General features: G+C 45.1%; 1 protein-coding gene across 1 annotated transcript in view; it reads left to right on the top strand.

The window, feature by feature from the left end:
• Positions 1–2,204: 2,204 nt before the first annotated feature.
• Positions 2,205–21,766, top strand: part of LOC146204619 (tachykinin-like peptides receptor 86C) — a 71,606-nt gene continuing 52,044 nt past the window's right edge. The window contains exons 1-2 of the mRNA XM_084586490.1: positions 2,205–2,618; positions 8,122–8,337. Coding sequence (XP_084442616.1) covers positions 2,233–2,618; positions 8,122–8,337 — 602 coding nt within the window. The 5' untranslated portion in view covers positions 2,205–2,232. The remainder of the gene's footprint in view (positions 2,619–8,121; positions 8,338–21,766) is intronic.

Raw genomic sequence — 21,766 nt, 5'->3', positions numbered from 1 at the left:
TCCTTCCTTCCTTCCTTCCTTCCTTCCTTCCTTCCTTCCTTCCTTCCTTCCTTCCTTCCTTCCTTCCTTCCTTCCTTCCTTCCTTCCTTCCTTTGCGGCGTGGTTCTGGCGTCCACAGCACAAGTGTGACAGATACTGCTCATTTCCTTTCCTGTTAACCAATTATTTGACCTTGAAGCTGTGTGAAGGTCATCGGAAGCACACCGTGACCTTGGTTTTACCTCGCGTAGTGAAGCTATCGCTTCAAAACGGAGGGCTCTGTTTTTCAGGTGCCCTAAATTCGAAATTAGTTCCTCATCTACTCTTATTAAACATGCCGTTACTTGGACGAAGCTGCAGTCTGTTATTTTTTTACCCTGCAATGAAATGTGTTCGTATTTCTCTGGGTCTGTGCATGGGTGCGTTAAAGCTGAGTAAGAGAATTGTGCATTCATTACACGAGTGAGCCCGTGTGATAATCACTCGCGTTATCAAAAAAAAAATATGTTCACTCACACTGCATTCTACAATTCCAGTTTAGCTACTTTAATTAAAAATGAATTACGTCCATAGGGTCACGAAGAGTCGGACACGACTGAACGACTGAACTGAACTGAACGTTGGTTTCGTAGTATTTACAATGACGTTCAACAGAAATTGAGCGCTGAAATTTTAGGTAGGTGCCAAACGACGGCCGGTACTAACATGATGTCTACCTTATAAGAGCGATGGCTACATTTCAAAGGAGGCTTTGAGGTATGACTCAGCCCTAGTGCTAGCGCAGGTCATGCAGTCCAAGCACATCCCTACTAAGTGCGAAAGCGGAATGACCGCGTACGCTTAATACTTGATGGGTGTTTCCAACCGTTCTACACGTTCCACGTATTCATTTCGATGTACTTTTTCGGCCGACTCGGAAGAAATCCCCTCTGCAATATCCCCTTTGAGACATGATCGTTAGGGCCAATGCTCGCAACTGCCGTCATAGAATCATTCTTGGAAAAGACAACTATATTATATAGGCACAATAACGCAGACAGAGGCGCACAAGGAAGGAGACAAACACAGCGCTGACTTACAAAAACTTTATTGTAAGAGAAGGGGAATTTACACAAAATTTTGTATCATATGACTCAGACGAAGTCAAAACGTTATATGCCATGCACTCTCTTTTTTTTTTTTTTTGACAAACCAAGCAATAAAGCAAACAAAAAACACGAACATCGGTGGACATGCCAAAAGCAAACACATGCATCACAGCTAAGCAATCAATGAAAACAACGAATGATAAAGCTGGACTGAGCTGTGTATAGACTTCCATTGTCAGATTACAAAGCATTAAACACATTAAGTAATCAGTTAATAAATTATCGATAAAAACAACGAATGAAAACTATGGACAGAGCTAATACGGGCTTTTATTGTCAGGATATGAAGCATTGAACACGTGAAGTCATGGGTCAATAAACTTTAGAACGACGGGAAATAAGAGCAGAAAGAGCACACAAGACATGGCATACATGTTTTCCGTAACCTGACGCTGTCTCTACGATCCCAAGTTCTTTTCGCTGAGCACTGTCGACGCTGCGCTGAAGCCCGCATCCTTTTTCTGCTTGATAGCTTCTTCGTCCAAAATCTCTCTTGTGATCCGGGTTTTGCTTCTGCCAATATTGTTCATTTTGTAAAGACAGGGCATGCATTCCTCGCATTTTCTGCAGTGAAAACCAACGTTTCCTTCGCAGATATTTCTTTTGCGCAACTTTTCGTAGTTTTTGTTGAGTTCTTGTAACCGTTCATTGAGGCATCTGTCCGTTTGTCCTATGTAACATTCCCGCAGTTTAACGGGAACTCATAGACTACACCTGCGCTGCAGGCTACAAATGAAGTCTGGTGTCTAACGCTGCATACGGGTCGCTGCATACCACGCCTGTGAGTGATTCTGCAAAACTTCGTTAACTTTTCCGAAGCTGTGAACGCTTCTTTCACATTTGCCTGTTTTTTTTTTTTTTTTTCGCATATCCGTTTCTATATATGTGATATGGTGTGCAGGTAGGATATTGCGACCAGGCTTTGTTTCTGCGTTCTCTCCTCTAAATGAGGCATAGTCTCTTCACTACTTGTTTTAATTTTTCCTATATAGCCAACGGCTTCGAAGGAGTGTCTGCCATTAAGCTTGTCAGGTGACACAGTGTCGTTGATGACACTTGCGCAGGGCTACAGCGGGTAGCCCACGGCGTATACCTCTCGAGGAGCATGGTGAACGAGTCGCAGTGGCTGTCCACTCCTGACGCACCCGTGGTGGAGGTGGGTGGCGAGCGCCAGTGGGTGCTGGCCTGGTGGGCGCAGCTGCTCTACGCTCTCCTCTTCGGTTCCGTGGTGGCCGTGGCAGTGCTGGGCAACGCGCTAGTAGTGTGGGTGGTGCTGGCGCATCGGAGCATGCGCACCACTACCAACTGCTTTCTCGTCAACTTGTCCCTGGCAGATGCGCTGACAGCCACCTTCAATGCCGTCTTCAACCTGGTGTACATGCTGGAGAGCCACTGGGCCTTTGGGCAGCCATACTGTGTCTTCAGCAACTTTTTGGCCAACCTCACTCTCGCCTCGTCGGCTTTCACGATAGCCGCCATGAGCGTCGACAGGTGAGTGGTGCGATCTGCGTGACGTCTTATCTCTGCATATTTAACCCGGCGTCCAAGCTTTCGCGGAAGTACGAGCGATCACGATATCCAACCACGTTATCGCTCGCGCCGCACTGCACGTGTAACTGCCATTGCAGCGAACATAGTTGCTAAAAAGTGTTGAAACATGCTCACTTTCTAGCTTCTGATGTCGACGCGATCTAATATTCTCCAGAGAAAGCAAAGGCCGGCAATCAGGCAGCAATCTGATTCGCACGAGGGAAATCAGGCTTGGTGAGTTCACAAGAAAAGAAAAGAAGGAACCCTCTGCTGTAACTTTCCCCATTTACGCTAACGGCACTCTCGCTATTTTAGCAGTTTGAGTAAAACGTTAAAGGGCTGTGGAGTGATCGTTATCTTCCGCCGCACATTAATCACAACCAATACATTTGTTATTTCAGTGAATTCATTTCTTCCATCAGAACACAAGCCGGCTGCACAGTGCGGTTTGTGGTACGCGTCTTAAGCGAACGTACTTAAGTTCAGGGTCCATGATATTTTTGAAATCGTTTCAATGCTGCCTCAATATACTGCGGACACTGGCATTGTATGGCACGACCACGCAGTCGCTTTTTGTCATATTGCCCAGAAAATGTGTTTTCAGTTAGGTTGGAATACATCGAGCCGAACTGTGTGGAGATGACCGAGTTAGTTATTGACTATTGGTTAGAACTTAACGTGAGGGGTATGAGCTCCGCAATAGTTCAGAATAATCGATATTTAAAAGAAAGCGTTGCCTCCAACACACTCGAAAGCAGACGTGGAGTGCTGAGAACAAAACATACTTTTCAGGCGGAAAGCAAACCAGTTCGTCATCTTCCAGAAGGAACCGCCGTTTCTATCTCAGCTGCCAGCTCCACAGTCGCCCCGCTTTCAAGTGGGTCAAATTACTTACAGATAATACGCTTTTCTTGTTTTGTTTTCATGAACAGGGAGCAACAGCAACTGCTTTATTTCATTCATATCTAACGAAAAATCCAGTATCAATTGGATATTCAATCTTTCTAGCATGATCGAAACTACATCCGTGATCCAGCTCGACACACCTTTGAGAGCATGTAGTATCGCTAAGACCGCAAGTATCACTTCGCAGTATAAGAAATAATTTTGTAATAAAAGGCATGGTAAATCAAGAAACATGTAGAGTGGCAAACTTCATCTTACAGTTCCGCACTGCTCCGGTGACAAGCAATTTTCACTGCTTTGCACATTTAACCCCTAAAAAAAAAAAAAAAAAGTGAAACACGTGTGCAGGCACTGTACTAAAAACAGGGAAAACGGAGCATAACTGTGCGGAAGCCTGCTGGTGTTACTCTTTTCTGAAGCTCATGAAGGAGCGTAAAAAGGCGTATCCGCACTCCATTACATATGATGTGCTGCTGGGAGGTTCTCTTCGCCTTCATGGACACGCTTGCTAAAATAGCTGTGATGTATTTCTAGTCACCTGATACCTAAACTGCAATAGAGGCTCCGGGAGAATTTATATCTTGAGCTTACACTGCTCTTCACTTGATAATAGTATTTTATTTTGGTTAAGATAGACGTGCTTTCTGCGATCTTCATAAATAAGGTGGTTGCACTGAAAGGAACTTGCGCTGCACCTTGCTCTTAAACGACAAGTCCTCTGTTTTTACGACTTTTTTTTTTACTTTCTATATATGCCATCACCATTTATCTGTTGGTTCTACTTCTCTGGAAAAAGCTGTCAAGCAAGAAGCCCAAACCCAGAAAATGTGTCAGGTGCATGAGCAGGGTGGTGCGAAAGCCACAGCAAGGTAAACGCATTAGTGTGGTCAATGCTTCTGCACCACAAAGCCCCCTCCACGAGCTTCCTGTTTTCAATTGAGTATTACTTCTGGACTTGTGATATATTTTTTTTTTTTTGCTTACTGAGGGCTGTCTTTCCCACGCAGCGTTTTCCTTGTGACTTGAATAAAAATTTTCGTGCTGTTTGCATATAGTAGACCGCGTGACATTCAAGCCACATTATTCCGATTTTTTTTTTCTGGTAAACCCGCATGACGATAAGTTTCAATCAAGTGGGCCCTACCACATCACTGCCCGATGGCAGCTGTTCGTTCAGAGGGACGGTTCACTTTACATGTTCCCGTCACCAACTTAGTTCTGATGGACTTTCAGCAGGCAGGCAGTACATAGTCGTGAAAAAAATTCAAAAATGGAAGAAACTCTACAGCGCATCAACTTTCTTTTTGCTACAGAAGCCTCTGAAGACTTATTTACCCCTGCTCGGGCTTTGTTTGCAGTACACGTCAGCGGAAGCACTTAATATTAGTTTCACTGCAGTTACACAGATGAAGCTCAAAAGTACTTCTGGTAGCAATTCCTTAAGGCATAGTTATCCCAGTTGCTCCTTCGATACAGCCCCAATTATCTGCCCAATACTCTAGCAGAACCAAAGTGTTCGGAATAAGCCCTTTCCTTTCATCTTGACGATTTCAATCTGCGTCAAGCAGAACCATAAAAACACAGTTCCTAATGCGCTGGGCGTCACTATTACGCGTGGCGTAGCTTCAGAGGAGATTGTCCAGATACCCACTAATGATCCCACCTCGAAAAGGGAGAAATCTGGCGGTCAGTACCCTTCTATATCTGCCCTTTTTAATACCTTGGAAGGCTCGCAATGGTGTTGTGGTTGCCGCTCATTTTGTTTCTTCCACATTGAATACGCCGTGAGCTTTCTACAGCACATTGCTGCGAAAATGGTGACCTTTCTGAGCAAGAAAAAAAAAATCCCTGACATGCAGGCGAAAACGTGTTTGGATGTTTTCTTCGGTTAATATGATGAGACGAAAACCTGAACGACGAGAAGTATTGCTCCGTTTCTCGGAATGGGAAAGGAAAGAAAACGAAGGGGTCGAGATTACGTCCGGCAGGATGAAGGGAAATTCCTACTATGGCTGACATGAAAACAAACCGGATTTCTTTTTATTACTCCTAGGCGCGTTGCACACTGCACTTTTGTGTTTCCTGCAGCAAGTTTTTCACCCTGTTTCTTTCGACATTTAAATAAATAAACACTGCCCCCCTGTTTCTTTTTTTCGTCCAGGGTCTGCGAAAGTCACTGCTCTGTCATGTTTTCCCAGCTCGAAACCTTTATTTAGCTACGAAAGAAAGGCTTTGTTTTCCGAAAAAACAATGGCGTCGACGTGTTCCGAGTAGAGGGGTGATCCCTGGCGCTGGAATCAAGTTAGAAGAATCTCGAGCTTAGATGTAATGAGAAAAGACAGTAGTAATGGTAGAGGTGCACTTGGGAAGGGCGGGTTGAGGAGTTAGGTAAGGCGGAGGATTCTTGGCGTTGGAACGCGTGGCCGCTCATATTTCTTCCGTTCACGCGCATTGCCTTTCGTTGTCGAAATGAACGTCGGTATAAATTTCTCTCATGTAACAATAATATAATTTGTAGGATTCATATTCTTCCTTTCACCTCCACGAGCATCATGCTCCATATAAGAAAAGAGGTATTGCCTCATAAAGCGCAGGCAAGGAAAGAAAAAAAAAAAAAAAACAGCGCAGAGCGTGTTGGCGCCAAAAAACGAAATAGAGAGTGCAATTTTCTGAATTCGAAAGGATCCTGCCTAAAATACTTTCTTCGAAACAAGTTGGGAACACACGGCTCGTGCTCTTATTGAAGCAGAGAAATAAAGACACCCGAATCCCGCGCCGGAAAAAGCAGAGCTATCAGCAATAATATTATTTCTGCCTCCGAGAGAGCACTCAAGAAAAGGAATTGCTAATGTGAAGAAAGAACAGGTCGGCCATATCAGCAGCATCATCTCAACCTGCTTGGAATTTCAAAGTGACGCGTCACAATGATCTAATTTAAGGATACGCAGGCACAAAAGTGACAGCGATGAGCAGGGTGCATGATACCCTTATCTATAGCAATTAAAAATACATTTGCGACGTGAGCATCTTTCGCAATATCATTCTTGCCTGTAAAAACACTGAATGGCAATTTCTATTTGGTGTCTAAGGCAATTCAATGTGAATAGACGAAAAAAAAAAAAACAGCATGTTACTAAGTTCTCCTATGCCGGTGTATACTCGACATATACCAATGGAATTCATTCTTGTAAGTTGCTTTGATAAGCAGACTATGAGAAAGATAAACCTACCAATGTGAGGAGAAAGTTTCAGCAAACAAGATTATCATTTTACGTTCCTGTTTGCATCAAACAGATGTCTCTTGTGACCGATTGCTCGATGTCAGTGCACTTGTCACAATTCGCCAGTGCGGCCGCTAGATATTGTGCTCAAACGTTTTGCTCAGGGGGGGGGGGGGGGGGGGGAAGGGGCTAGCCGCAGCAGTTTCTTCAATACAGGTGAAATGTAAACGCACCTATATATATGGTTTCAATTCACTTAGTTAAGACTCAGTAGTGGTCGAAATTTGTCCGGTGCTCGCTACCACAGCGTGCCCGTTGCTTTTCACCATTTCAAAAACCGGAGAGGAAATGTCTGGAGCAGCAACAGCGAAAGAAGTGTTCTTAAATATTTTATGATCGCTGTCAGTATCTATAACGAAAATTTGAGCGAAACTGACGCTGACATGCTATTGATTACGTTGGGTTTATTGGGTTTAACTTCCCAAATCGACTCAGGCTGTGAGGGATGCTGTAGTGGGCGGTCTCCGGATAGAGAGCACAGTACGGTCCAATGGTAAAAAGAATTCGAGACCGCGTGGCTGCAGCGTTTTGCAAAGCTCTCCCGCGAGAGCCGGTGACAAACAATTCCACAAGGTACATGCGCAGTAACCATCTCTGGCTGCGCTTCTCCAGCATGCACATGGTGCTGTCCATTCTCTCTAGTTGTCGATGGCAACACTGCGAAGTGTATAAGGCCAGGCGATCGCACGTTCCCTTTAACAGTGCACTGTACTGTACATGGGTGCCTTGCTTTTACGCCTATTGAAAAGGGGGCTTGGATTTGACCTTTGGGTTTAGCAGCCGAGCGCCCTATTCATTGAGCCATCGCAGTGGGTCTGACATGCTATTGCAGTGCAGAAAAATGAACCACAACTGTTGGAATACTCCGTTATAATGTCGTCTCAGGAGGCGATTACAGTGGGCTGTGGCATCATGCAGGCGTTCATTTCGGTAATAGATTTACAGACTCAAAAGGAACTGCATGGTTGCCTTTTTCAAGCATCTTAGTGTCACTGGCGGCAGCGCCTTCTCCAAGACTGACGGAGGCTTTACACGCTACAAGGGGTACCATTATTCGGGCCCAATACAATAAAAAATAAAGCTATAATCGCGACGGAGGACCGGTTTTGATAAAATATCTTAAAATGCATTTGTGATTATTCTATTTTATCACCTGTAGTCGTGGTTAATCAGTGAAATCTCATTCGGTTTGTTCCACATTTTTAGTGTTCGCAAGTTGACGCTCGGCTGGAGGCGCAGGGCGTGCATCCGCGTCAAGTGTACCGGTGCGTGCGCAGGTACTTCGCCATCGTGTGGCCCCTGTGCGGCCGGCCGCGGCGCCGCCGCGCCGTAGCCACGCTGTGCGCCGTGTGGGCGGGCTCGGCCCTGCTGTCCCTGCCCACGCTCCTGTACTCGCGCACCCGCTCTTACCGCTACGGGGACCGCAGCGTGCGCACCGTCTGCATGCTTGTGTGGCCGGATGGGCGGCTGCAAGGATCCTTCGCCGACTACGTGTGAGTCTGTTCTCCGCCATCCCTTCGCTCGCTCCCCTTTCCGGGACGGCCAAAGAAGGGAAAAGCGTCAACCAAGGGAAGGTTACGGTTCGCTACCCTGCATTACACACACACACACACACACACACACACACACACACACACACACACACACACACACACACACACACACACACACACACACACACACACACACACACACACACACACACACACACATATATATATATATATATATATATATATATATATATATATATATATATATATATATATATATATATATATATATATATATATATATATATATATATATATATATATATATATATTTCTTCTTTCCTTCATGTATTATAACGAGCACCCTCATTTCCCCTTAATTGATCTGCTTGTAGATTACGGGGGTCTCGGTTCTGGCAGTCTTGAAGCCATAGGTAGCGTAAGAGGGTTCTAGCACAGCTTTCGCCCTCGCTCTTCATCACGTTCTACGTGACGCTGGCGGTAGCAAAGGACGTTCTACGTCCGCCGCTATGGCTGAGGGTGGCGCTGGTGAACACTCTCAAGGTTAGAATACAGACAACATAAATATCCAAGCAAGTAGCAGGGGAGACAGCGGCCGATGTAGCTCAGTTGGAAGAGCACCGGACGCGATATTCGGAGGTCGTGGGTTCGGTTCCCACCATCGGCACGTTGTTTTTTCTTCTACTTTGTGTTTAATTATCTTTCTCCTAAACAGATTACATTACTAATTTCTGTGATTATCTAAGCAAACATTAAAAAAAAAAGACATAAAAGTACCATCTCCAACGCTTTCCTTGGCCTCGCCGACTGTTGGCTTCTTTCCTTCACATATATATATATATATATATATATATATATATATATATATATATATATATATATATATATATATATATATATATATATATATATATATATATATATGAAGTTTCGGGTGCACTTACATCAACACTTTTTGTGCCTAAATATTTCACAAAACAATATGTACATTTTATGCAGTGTGCCTTTGAAAGCTGTAAGCAGGTACAGCGCGACCTGACGCTAGTGCATGACAAACTGTTCGGTGGATATTCTGTCAACCGCTGCCGTTTCCGTTTAGAGCAAAAGAGGCACTGACGAAACTTCACAGCACGTCTCAGATTCACAGTAAGGAACAAAAATTTACGCATACAGTTAAAATTTCAGTTGTCTAGTGAAGTGGGCTGTTCTAGCTTCGTTTAAAACAAATCAGTAGGTTGAAAGACAGCAGATGTATACGTAGTCTCGCGACTGACGCACACGCAGGCAGTCGTAGTCAGTTTAATACAGTGATAAAAAAAAAAAAACATTTAATCAAGGAAAGAGGCATAAACATATATGCATAATTGAAAAGAGCAACAAACAATAAAAAAAAACATGTCCTTCAAAGTCAATACATTGCACTCATTCATCAAAACGGTACATGCGGCTAGAAAATTAATATCTCAAAATCTTTCTGGATGGTTTGTGCACATAAGGAGCTGGCCTTTCGTTCCTGTCTGTCACTTTCTTAGCATAATTGACAAGAAGGATTCTGAGAAATTTCTCACATATTAAAGAAGCGGACCTTATAGCATGGCTATTGTCAATGCCTTCCGGGCAACTCAGCAAAGGTGAGTTCTCAAGTGCTGGCTGGATTAAGATTTTAAGGACTTCAAGGACATTTGTGTGTGGTAGGTGCACGACAGCTTTTTCAAAAAAAGGCAGCCTTGTCCAAGAGGGCTACAAACTCTGGTTTTGGATAATGCAGTCCGCTAGAATCTTGTCCTCGCAGAATATAGTGTACATGGGGCTGCTTCTTTCGCTGGTTTCAAGAAGGATAGCACAAGCGTCACACCCGAATCACTGATTAACTTCACAATGTATCCAGCGACGTAAGCTAAACCAGAATACGTGACAGTGGGTAATGGGATGACAGGAGATACCATCACTTCTTTCAGTTCCTCGGTTACTGATTGCGGCAGAGCTGAAATGATTTCGTCGGTGTCGACACTAGGTGCCTAGGCGCGCAGTACAGCGCGACATACAACTCCTATAGTCACCTCTGAATAAATAGCACAGAGAAAAGCTTTTATATCCATTATTGAGGAGTGTCCCTTGAGTAACAGTGGCGAATGTGTAATAATTAAGCAAAGCATTATACCAAAATAATGGGGCAGCGATTGCTCTCTAAGGCAGGCATTACTGCACAGATAGTTGCTATTAGTTCAAAAACATACTAGAAAAAGAAAGAAAATATTGCTAGGAATTAGTGCTTGAAATAGATTTCCTGTTTTTTCATGAAATAATCATGATATCATGTAAACATTTCATTAAACCAACATTTATTTGCAAAATTAAAATAATGTTTAAAATACAACATAAAACATTTGCTGGTCTATAATTTATAGCAAAATTGATAACAAAACTTGAAAGCGTTTACTCTGACGTTATACTAATACTTTATGTCATGTAAGCATTGCGCAACTTACATTACATTTTTATAAAATTATTTTCATCTTCGGTGTTACCTCGATGGTTTCTCATCTAGGGCTGAAAGATGGTTTTGCCATTGTTGCTGTTATGTTTGCCTTGAAGAAGCTTCGATGTGATCATGCTCATTCATTTCTTTTATTCATCTTCTTGTACAGGCTTGGGAAAACATTCAGATTAAAATGAACAAAAGTAAATGCCATGCCGCAATACATGCCATATGCTTGTCGAACGTTTGCTGAGCGCGACAGTGTTTTTTAATATAAAGACTCCATTCACGTGTGTAGCACGCTGACAGGATGGCGCTGCAGCATCTACCTTCTGTCATCTTTCATTTAGGGGCTGCACTCGTCACGAAACCCGCGGGCGACAGCGCGAAACTAGGCAAAAGCCACCCGCCGCCACTGAAGCAGATGCGGAACGAACAGTGAGCAGGTCGCGCCCCTTGCGGCGGCAGAGAGCGTAACTCAAGGAGAAAAGTTTCCATTGTTCACGCGGCGATTGAGAAGGCCGTAAGAAAGAGCGCGCGCTCTCTCCCTCGAGACCGGCCGTGATTAAACACAAAGTAGAAGAAAAAACAATGTGCCGATGGTGGGAACCGAACCCACGACCTCCGAATATCGCGTCCGGTGCTCTTCCAACTGAGCTACATCGGCCGCTGTCTCCCCTGCTACTTGCTTGGATATTTATGTTGTCTGTATTCTAACCTTGAGAGTGTTCACCAGCGCCACCCTCAGCCATAGCGGCGGACGTAGAACGTCCTTTGTTACCGCCAGCGTCACGTAGAACGTGATCAAGAGCGAGGGCGAAAGCTGTGCTAGAACCCTCTTACGCTACCTATGGCTTCAAGACCGCCAGAACCGAGACCCCCGTAAGCTACAAGCAGATAAATTAAGGGGAAATGAGGGTGCTCGTTATAATACATGAAGGAAAGAAGCCAACAGTCGGCGAGGCCAAGGGAAGCGTTGGGGATGGTACTTTTATGTCTTTTTTTTATTGTTTGCTTAGATAATCACAGAAATTAGTAATGTAATCTGTTTAGGGGAAAGATAATTAAACACAAAGTAGAAGAAAAAACAACGTGCCGATGGTCGGAACCGAACCTCCGAATATATATATATATATATATATATATATATATATATGTGTGTGTGTGTGTGTGTGTGTGTGTGTGTGTGTGTGTGTGTGTGTGTGTGTGTGTGTGTGTGTGTGTGTGTGTGTGTGTGTGTGTGTGTGTGTGTTCAGATAAGAACGGTGATTGCGGTGACAATGCAATTTGTTGTTTTCAATTCAATTTTTGTGTGATGGGCAAATGCCTCGACACAGAGGAATGAACCTTAGCTTTGCATGTTGAGCAGTAGTTTCCTCAGAAAAAAATTGTATATCATTAAAGGTAGAAAACTCAGTACTTGCATTTCACAAAGTTGCAAAGCTGCAAGTTTGGAGCCCTAAAATCTTGTCAGGCATTATTTTTACTCAATACGTTTATGGAACCTTTGGTTAGGAAGAGTGATTTGAAGACATTTCTTTCTTGTTGCACTTGTTTTAGTAAAAAATAGCAAACTTTGCTGACTCCAGGAGCAACGCGCTGCAAAAGAGTAAATGTTCAATCCTACATTATGGCACAAAGCACCATAGTGGTCACTTAAACTTTTTGCCTTATTATAGAAGCTGTGTTCTTAATTCCAGGCAAAAGTTGAGACTCTGGACCATTCGATGTATTCTCCACAACGCATTAAATTCGGCCAATTTTCAAAATCAGCAAAAAAGGGACACACTTGATTCCAATTAAAAAAAAAATACACCCTCTTAGATTTTGAATAAATTCTCCTTCAATAACACTGAGTACTTCAAAATTACTAGTGACTAGAAAGATGTCGCATTATATTGTTTACAGTTATAAAAATTAATAAAAACTTAGAGCTTGTAAAGAAAATATTCAATATTAATTTAGGTCTACATTCCAGCGCAATCCAATAACGTTTTTCATTAAAACTGTTTATCGGCATTACGCAGGTCTTGTTTTTTATTCTGGCAAAAATTTGTAGCTCTGGAACTGTCTGTTCTTTCGATATTTTATTTCAAAATTGGGCAAAATTCAAAAATGTTGAAAAATGGACAACTTTAATTTCCATTTAAAAGTCAACACCGTCGTCGATTTTCATTTAAATCTCTTAACAACAATCCTCAGTTGTTCATTAACATAAGGCACTAAAGATATTGCATTATCTTGACTAAAAGCACAAAATAAATATAAAAATGAGCGCATGTTTTATTCTATAGAATTTATTGGGCCTTTCCCTTTACAAGTAGGCGTCAGAAATTCGATTTACTATTTGCTGAATTTAGTTACATTTAATTTTAAGTAATATTCAATGCCTTTTCAGTGCTTTTAAAACCGTTTTATGCTTTTTGGCAGGGCGGATGGTAGCTTGAAATGAAATAAATTCGCTATTTCTTGTCATTTCATGGGAAAACGTAAGTGATTGTTTATCTTTTACTCCATCCTGTATACTTGTTTTATATTGCGCTGCTTTGATAATAAATCCAGCTCCTAATATTGTTATTTAATAATTCTGAAACGATAAAAATCAACAGTAATATGCTTTTGAAGATAATTTTCTGCTAGTGCCCTTACCTGCAGAATGCTCTGCAGCATTATAGTTTTAATAAAATTGTAGATGTCTTTAAGCCTGCTGCACGAATGAGTTGAGATGGTGAATGTTCTTGTCGACAGAGTGACTGCAAGAAATTCACTGAATTATTGAAAAACAGCGCAACAAAATCACCTAGCTCTAACTGAAAGTTTTGCCGGATATGAAAGTTTCAACACTTCCTCTTGCGGTGAAGAATTGCATATTCAAACAGATCTAAGAAGAAACCGATAGCATTCAACTGGAGAAGTCTGCGTGGGGTTCATGGCTTAGTAGCGACTTCTGTGGGTTTGTAATTATGCCAGTGGAGTCGCGTGCAGTGTCTGTTGCATTTCGCCCTGGACCGGAGCAGTCCCCCTTACGTGCAGTGACTCCCTCACGATCTGGATACTATCGGCAGCAAAAACTAATGGAAGAATAATGCGACTGAAGCGGATGCAAGTACGTTTGCATGTGGGCTTCGATTTTGCGAGTGCTGTGCGTCGACGTTCTGAGATCTGAATCATCTTTTCGGGATAGTTTACTTCTTCCGACATTCCGCCTAACTTTCTTCATGCTCGTCATGTGGTGCTTCTTCGAGGCCTTTTTCTGATATTTATTTGTATGGTATAAGTGGCAGTGTGTGTGTGTTCTAGCAGAGGGCGAATACGGGTTCGTTCGTACATGTTCTAGGCAAGACGGGACACGCGAAAGACAGACACTGGCGCATGTGTGAGTGTGTTCCAGCAGAGGGAGAATATAGGCTGGTTGGTACATGTTGAAGAATAGACTAAAATAGCGATATCCAAGACGGAATGCGTAAAGGACAGACACCGGCGCATGTATATATGTGTTTGTTCCAGCAGAGGGCGAATACGGGCTGCTTAGTACATGTTGAAGAATCGAGTAAAACAGCGACAGGCAAGACGCGACAGGTGAAGGAAAGACACTGGCGCATGTGCGTGTGTGTGTGTTCCAGCAGAATGAGAACGGGCTGGTTGGTACATGTTGAAGAATAGAGTAGAACAGCGATAGGCAAGACGGAATGCGTAAAGGACAGACACCGGCGCATGTATATATGTGTTTGTTCCAGCAGAGGGCGAATACGGGCTGCTTAGTACATGTTGAAGAATCGAGTAAAACAGCGACAGGCAAGACGGGACAGGTAAAGGAAAGACACTGGCGCATGTGCGTGTGTGTGTGTTCCAGCAGAATGAGAACGGGCTGGTTGGTACATGTTGAAGAATAGAGTAGAACAGCGATAGGCAAGACGGAATGCGTAAAGGACAGACACCGGCGCATGTATATATGTGTTTGTTCCAGCAGAGGGCGAATACGGGCTGCTTAGTACATGTTGAAGAATCGAGTAAAACAGCGACAGGCAAGACGCGACAGGTGAAGGAAAGACACTGGCGCATGTGCGTGTGTGTGTGTTCCAGCAGAACGAGAACGGGCTGGTTGGTACATGTTGAAGAATAGAGTAGAACAGCGATAGGCAAGACGGAATGCGTAAAGGACAGACACCGGCGCACGTATATATGTGTTTGTTCCAGCAGAGGGCGAATACGGGCTGCTTAGTACATGTTGAAGAATCGAGTAAAACAGCGACAGGCAAGACGCGACAGGTGAAGGAAAGACACTGGCGCATGTGCGTGTGTGTGTGTTCCAGCAGAATGAGAACGGGCTGGTTGGTACATGTTGAAGAATAGAGTAGAACAGCGATAGGCAAGACGGAATGCGTAAAGGACAGACAACGGCGCAGGTATATATGTGTTTTTTCCAGCAGAGGGCGAATACGGGCTACTTAGTACATGTTGAAGAATCGAGTAAAACAGCGACAGGCAAGACGCGACAGGTGAAGGAAAGACACTGGCGCATGTGCGTGTGTGTGTGTTCCAGCAGAATGAGAACGGGCTGGTTGGTACATGTTGAAGAATAGAGTAGAACAGCGATAGGACAGACGGAATGCGTAAAGGACAGACACCGGCGCATGTATATATGTGTTTGTTCCAGCAGAGGGCGAATACGGGCTACTTAGTATATGTTGAAGAATCGAGTAAAACAGCGACAGGCGAGACGCGACAGGTGAAGGAAAGACACTGGCGCATGTGCGTGTGTGTGTGTTCCAGCAGAATGAGAACGGGCTGGTTGGTACATGTTGAAGAATAGAGTAGAACAGCGATAGGCAAGACGGAATGCGTAAAGGACAGACACCGGCGCATGTATATATGTGTTTGTTCCAGCAGAGGGCGAATACGGCCTGCTTAGTACATGTTGAAGAATCGAGTAAAACAGCGACAGGCAAGACGGGCAGGTGAAGGAAAGACACTGGCGCATGTGCGTGTGTGTGTGTTCCAGCAGAATGAAAACGGGATGGTTGGTACATGTTGAAGAATAGAGTAGAACAGCGACAGGCAAGACGGAATGCGTAAAGGACAGACACCGGCACATGTATATATGTGTTTGTTCCAGTAGAGGGCGAATACGGGCTGCTTAGTACATGTTGAAGAATCGAGTAAAACAGCGACAGGCAAGACGCGACAGGTGAAGGAAAGACACTGGCGCATGTGCGCGTGTGTGTGTTCCAGCAGAATGAGAACGGGCTGGTTGGTACATGTTGAAGAATAGAGTAGAACAGCGATAGGCAAGACGGAATGCGTAAAGGACAGACACCGGCGCATGTATATATGTGTTTGTTCCAGCAGAGGGCGAATACGGGCTGCTTAGTACATGTTGAAGAATCGAGTAAAACAGCGACAGGCAAGACGCGACAGGTGAAGGAAAGACACTGGCGCATGTGCGTGTGTGTGTGTTCCAGCAGAATGAGAACGGGCTGGGTGGTACATGTTGAAGAATAGAGTAGAACAGCGATAGGCAAGACGGAATGCGTAAAGGACAGACACCGGCGCATGTATATATGTGTTTGTTCCAGCAGAGGGCGAATACGGGCTGCATAGTACATGTTGAAGAATCGAGTAAAACAGCGACAGGCAAGACGCGACAGGTGAAGGAAAGACACTGGCGCATGTGCGTGTGTGTGTGTTCCAGCAGAATGAGAACGCGCTGGTTGGTACATGTTGAAGAATAGAGTAGAACAGCGATAGGCAAGACCGAATGCGTAAAGGACAGACACCGGCGCATGTATATATGTGTTTGTTCCAGCAGAGGGCGAATACGGGCTACTTAGTACATGTTGAAGAATCGAGTAAAACAGCGACAGGCAAGACGCGACAGGTGAAGGAAATACACTGGCGCATGTGCGTGTGTGTGTGTTCCAGCAGAATGAGAACGGGCTGGTTGGTACATGTTGAAGAATAGAGTAGAACAGCGATAGGCAAGACGTAATGCGTAAAGGACAGACACCGGCGCATGTATATATGTGTTTGTTCCAGCAGAGGGCGAATACGGGCTGCTTAGTACATGTTGAAGAATCGAGTAAAACAGCGACAGGCAAGACGGGACAGGTGAAGGAAAGACACTGGCGCATGTGCGTGTGTGTGTGTTCCAGCAGAATGAGAACGCGCTGGTTGGTACATGTTGAAGAATAGAGTAGAACAGCGATAGGCAAGACGGAATGCGTAAAGGACAGACACCGGCGCATGTATATATGTGTTTGTTCCAGCAGAGGGCGAATACGGGCTGCTTAGTACATGTTGAAGAATCGAGTAAAACAGCGACAGGCAAGACGCGACAGGTGAAGGAAAGACACTGGCGCATGTGCGTGTGTGTGTGTTCCAGCAGAATGAGAACGGGCTGGTTGGTACATGTTGAAGAATAGAGAAGAACAGCGATAGGCAAGACGGAATGCGTAAAGGACAGACACCGGCGCATGTATATATGTGTTTGTTCCAGCAGAGGGCGAATACGGGCTGCTTAGTACATGTTGAAGAATCGAGTAAAACAGCGACAGGCAAGACGGGACAGGTGAAGGAAAGACACTGGCGCATGTGCGTGTGTGTGTGTTCCAGCAGAATGAAAACGGGCTGGTTGGTACATGTTGAAGAATAGAGTAGAACAGCGATAGGCAAGACGGAATGCGTAAAGGACAGACACCGGCGCATGTATATATGTGTTTGCTCCAGCAGAGGGCGAATACGGGCTGCTTAGTACATGTTGAAGAATCGAGTAAAACAGCGACAGGCAAGACGCGACAGGTGAAGGAAAGACACTGGCGCATGTGCGTGTGTGTGTGTTCCAGCAGAATGAGAACGGGCTGGTTGGTACATGTTGAAGAATAGAGTAGAACGACGATAGGCAAGACGGAATGCGTAAAGGACAGACACCGGCGCATGTATATATGTGTTTGTTCCAGCAGAGGGCGAATACGGGCTGCTTAGTACATGTTGAAGAATCGAGTAAAACAGCGACAGGCAAGACGGGACAGGTGAAGGAAAGACACTGGCGCATGTGCGTGTGTGTGTGTTCCAGCTGAATGAGAACGGGCTGGTTGGTACATGTTGAAGAATAGAGTAGAACAGCGATAGGCAAGACGGAATGCGTAAAGGACAGACACCGGCGCAGGTATATATGTGTTTTTTCCAGCAGAGGGCGAATACGGGCTACTTAGTACATGTTGAAGAATCGAGTAAAACAGCGACAGGCAAGACGCGACAGGTGAAGGAAAGACACTGGCGCATGTGCGTGTGTGGGTGTTCCAGCAGAATGAGAACGGGCTGGTTAGTACATGTTGAAGAATAGAGTAGAACAGCGATAGGCAAGACGGAATGCGTAAAGGACAGACACCGGCGCATGTATATATGTGTTTGTTCCAGCAGAGGGCGAATACGGGCTACTTAGTACATGTTGAAGAATCGAGTAAAACAGCGACAGGCAAGACGCGACAGGTGAAGGAAAGACACTGGCGCATGTGCGTGTGTGTGTGTTCCAGCAGAATGAGAAAGGGCTGGTTGGTACATGTTGAAGAATAGAGTAGAACAGCGATAGGCAAGACGGAATGCGTAAAGGACAGACACCGGCGCATGTATATATGTGTTTGTTCCAGCAGAGGGCGAATACGGCCTGCTTAGTACATGTTGAAGAATCGAGTAAAACAGCGACAGGCAAGACGCAACAGGTGAAGGAAAGACACTGGCGCATGTGCGCGTGTGTGTGTTCCAGCAGAATGAGAACGGGCTGGTTGGTACATGTTGAAGAATAGAGTAGAACAGCGATAGGCAAGACGGAATGCGTAAAGGACAGACACCGGCGCATGTATATATGTGTTTGTTCCAGCAGAGGGCGAATACGGCCTGCTTAGTACATGTTGAAGAATCGAGTAAAACAGCGACAGGCAAGACGCGACAGGTGAAGGAAAGACACTGGCGCATGTGCGTGTGTGTGTGTTCCAGCAGAATGAGAAAGGGCTGGTTGGTACATGTTGAAGAATAGAGTAGAACAGCGATAGGCAAGACGGAATGCGTAAAGGACAGACACCGGCGCATGTATATATGTGTTTGTTCCAGCAGAGGGCGAATACGGCCTGCTTAGTACATGTTGAAGAATCGAGTAAAACAGCGACAGGCAAGACGCGACAGGTGAAGGAAAGACACTGGCGCATGTGCGTGTGTGTGTGTTCCAGCAGAATGAAAACGGGATGGTTGGTACATGTTGAAGAATAGAGTAGAACAGCGATAGGCAAGACGGAATGCGTAAAGGACAGACACCGGCACATGTATATATGTGTTTGTTCCAGTAGAGGGCGAATACGGGCTGCTTAGTACATGTTGAAGAATCGAGTAAAACAGCGACAGGCAAGACGCAACAGGTGAAGGAAAGACACTGGCGCATGTGCGCGTGTGTGTGTTCCAGCAGAATGAGAACGGGCTGGTTGGTACATGTTGAAGAATAGAGTAGAACAGCGATAGGCAAGACGGAATGCGTAAAGGACAGACACCGGCGCATGTATATATGTGTTTGTTCCAGCAGAGGGCGAATACGGGCTGCTTAGTACATGTTGAAGAATCGAGTAAAACAGCGACAGGCAAGACGCGACAGGTGAAGGAAAGACACTGGCGCATGTGCGTGTGTGTGTGTTCCAGCAGAATGAGAACGGGCTGGGTGGTACATGTTGAAGAATAGAGTAGAACAGCGATAGGCAAGACGGAATGCGTAAAGGACAGACACCGGCGCATGTATATATGTGTTTGTTCCAGCAGAGGGCGAATACGGGCTGCTTAGTACATGTTGAAGAATCGAGTAAAACAGCGACAGGCAAGACGCGACAGGTGAAGGAAAGACACTGGCGCATGTGCGTGTGTGTGTGTTCCAGCAGAATGAAAACGCGCTGGTTGGTACATGTTGAAGAATAGAGTAGAACAGCGATAGGCAAGACGGAATGCGTAAAGGACAGACACCGGCACATGTATATATGTGTTTGTTCCAGCAGAGGGCGAATACGGGCTGCTTAGTACATGTTGAAGAATCGAGTAAAACAGCGACAGGCAAGACGCGACAGGTGAAGGAAAGACACTGGCGCATGTGCGTGTGTGTGTGTGTTCCAGCAGAATGAGAACGGGCTGGTTGGTACATGTTGAAGAATAGAGTAGAACAGCGATAGGCAAGACGGAATGCGTAAAGGACAGACACCGGCGCATGTATATATGTGTTTGCTCCAGCAGAGGGCGAATACGGGCTGCTTAGTACATGTTGAAGAATCGAGTAAAACAGCGACAGGCAAGACGCGACAGGTGAAGGAAAGACACTGGCGCATGTGCGTGTGTGTGTGTTCCAGCAGAATGAGAACGGGCTGGTTGGTACATGTTGAAGAATAGAGTAGAACGACGATAGGCAAGACGGAATGCGTAAAGGACAGACACCGGCGCATGTATATATGTGTTTGTTCCAGCAGAGGGCGAATACGGGCTGCTTAGTACATGTTGAAGAAACGAGTAAAACAGCGACAGGCAAGACGGGACAGGTGAAGGAAAGACACTGGCGCATGTGCGTGTGTGTGTGTTCCAGCAGAATGAAAACGGGATGGTTGGTACATGTTGAAGAATAGAGTAGAACAGCGATAGGCAAGACGGAATGCGTAAAGGACAGACACCGGCACATGTATATATGTGTTTGTTCCAGCAGAGGGCGAATACGGGCTGCTTAGTACATGTTGAAGAATCGAGTAAAACAGCGACAGGCAAGACGCGACAGGTGAAGGAAAGACACTGGCGCATGTGCGTGTGTGTGTGTTCCAGCAGAATGAGAACGGGCTGGGTGGTACATGTTGAAGAATAGAGTAGAACAGCGATAGGCAAGACGGAATGCGTAAAGGACAGACACCGGCGCATGTATATATGTGTTTGTTCCAGCAGAGGGCGAATACGGGCTGCTTAGTACATGTTGAAGAATCGAGTAAAACAGCGACAGGCAAGACGCGACAGGTGAAGGAAAGACACTGGCGCATGTGCGTGTGTGTGTGTTCCAGCAGAATGAGAACGGGCTGGTTGGTACATGTTGAAGAATAGAGTAGAACAGCGATAGGCAAGACCGAATGCGTAAAGGAAAGACATCGGCGCATGTATATATGTGTTTGTTCCAGCAGAGGGCGAATACGGGCTACTTAGTACATGTTGAAGAATCGAGTAAAACAGCGACAGGCAAGACGCGACGGGTGAAGGAAATACACTGGCGCATGTGCGTGTGTGTGTGTTCCAGCAGAATGAGAACGGGCTGGTTGGTACATGTTGAAGAATAGAGTAGAACAGCGATAGGCAAGACGTAATGCGTAAAGGACAGACACCGGCGCATGTATATATGTGTTTGTTCCAGCAGAGGGCGAATACGGGCTGCTTAGTACATGTTGAAGAATCGAGTAAAACAGCGACAGGCAAGACGGGACAGGTGAAGGAAAGACACTGGCGCATGTGCGTGTGTGTGTGTTCCAGCAGAATGAGAACGCGCTGGTTGGTACATGTTGAAGAATAGAGTAGAACAGCGATAGGCAAGACGGAATGCGTAAAGGACAGACACCGGCGCATGTATATATGTGTTTGTTCCAGCAGAGGGCAAATACGGGCTGCTTAGTACATGTTGAAGAATCGAGTAAAACAGCGACAGGCAAGACGCGACAGGTGAAGGAAAGACACTGGCGCATGTGCGTGTGTGTGTGTTCCAGCAGAATGAGAACGGGCTGGTTGGTACATGTTGAAGAATAGAGTAGAACAGCGATAGGCAAGACGGAATGCGTAAAGGACAGACACCGGCGCATGTATATATGTGTTTGTTCCAGCAGAGGGCGAATACGGGCTGCTTAGTACATGTTGAAGAATCGAGTAAAACAGCGACAGGCA

The sequence above is a fragment of the Amblyomma maculatum genome, chromosome 1, assembly GCF_055883805.1.
Source record: "Amblyomma maculatum isolate TAMU_Amacu chromosome 1, ASM5588380v1, whole genome shotgun sequence".
Classification (NCBI taxonomy): Eukaryota; Metazoa; Arthropoda; class Arachnida; order Ixodida; family Ixodidae; genus Amblyomma; species Amblyomma maculatum.
The sequence above is the reverse complement of the archived record's forward strand: the minus strand, read 5'-3'. Positions and strand labels throughout refer to the sequence as shown.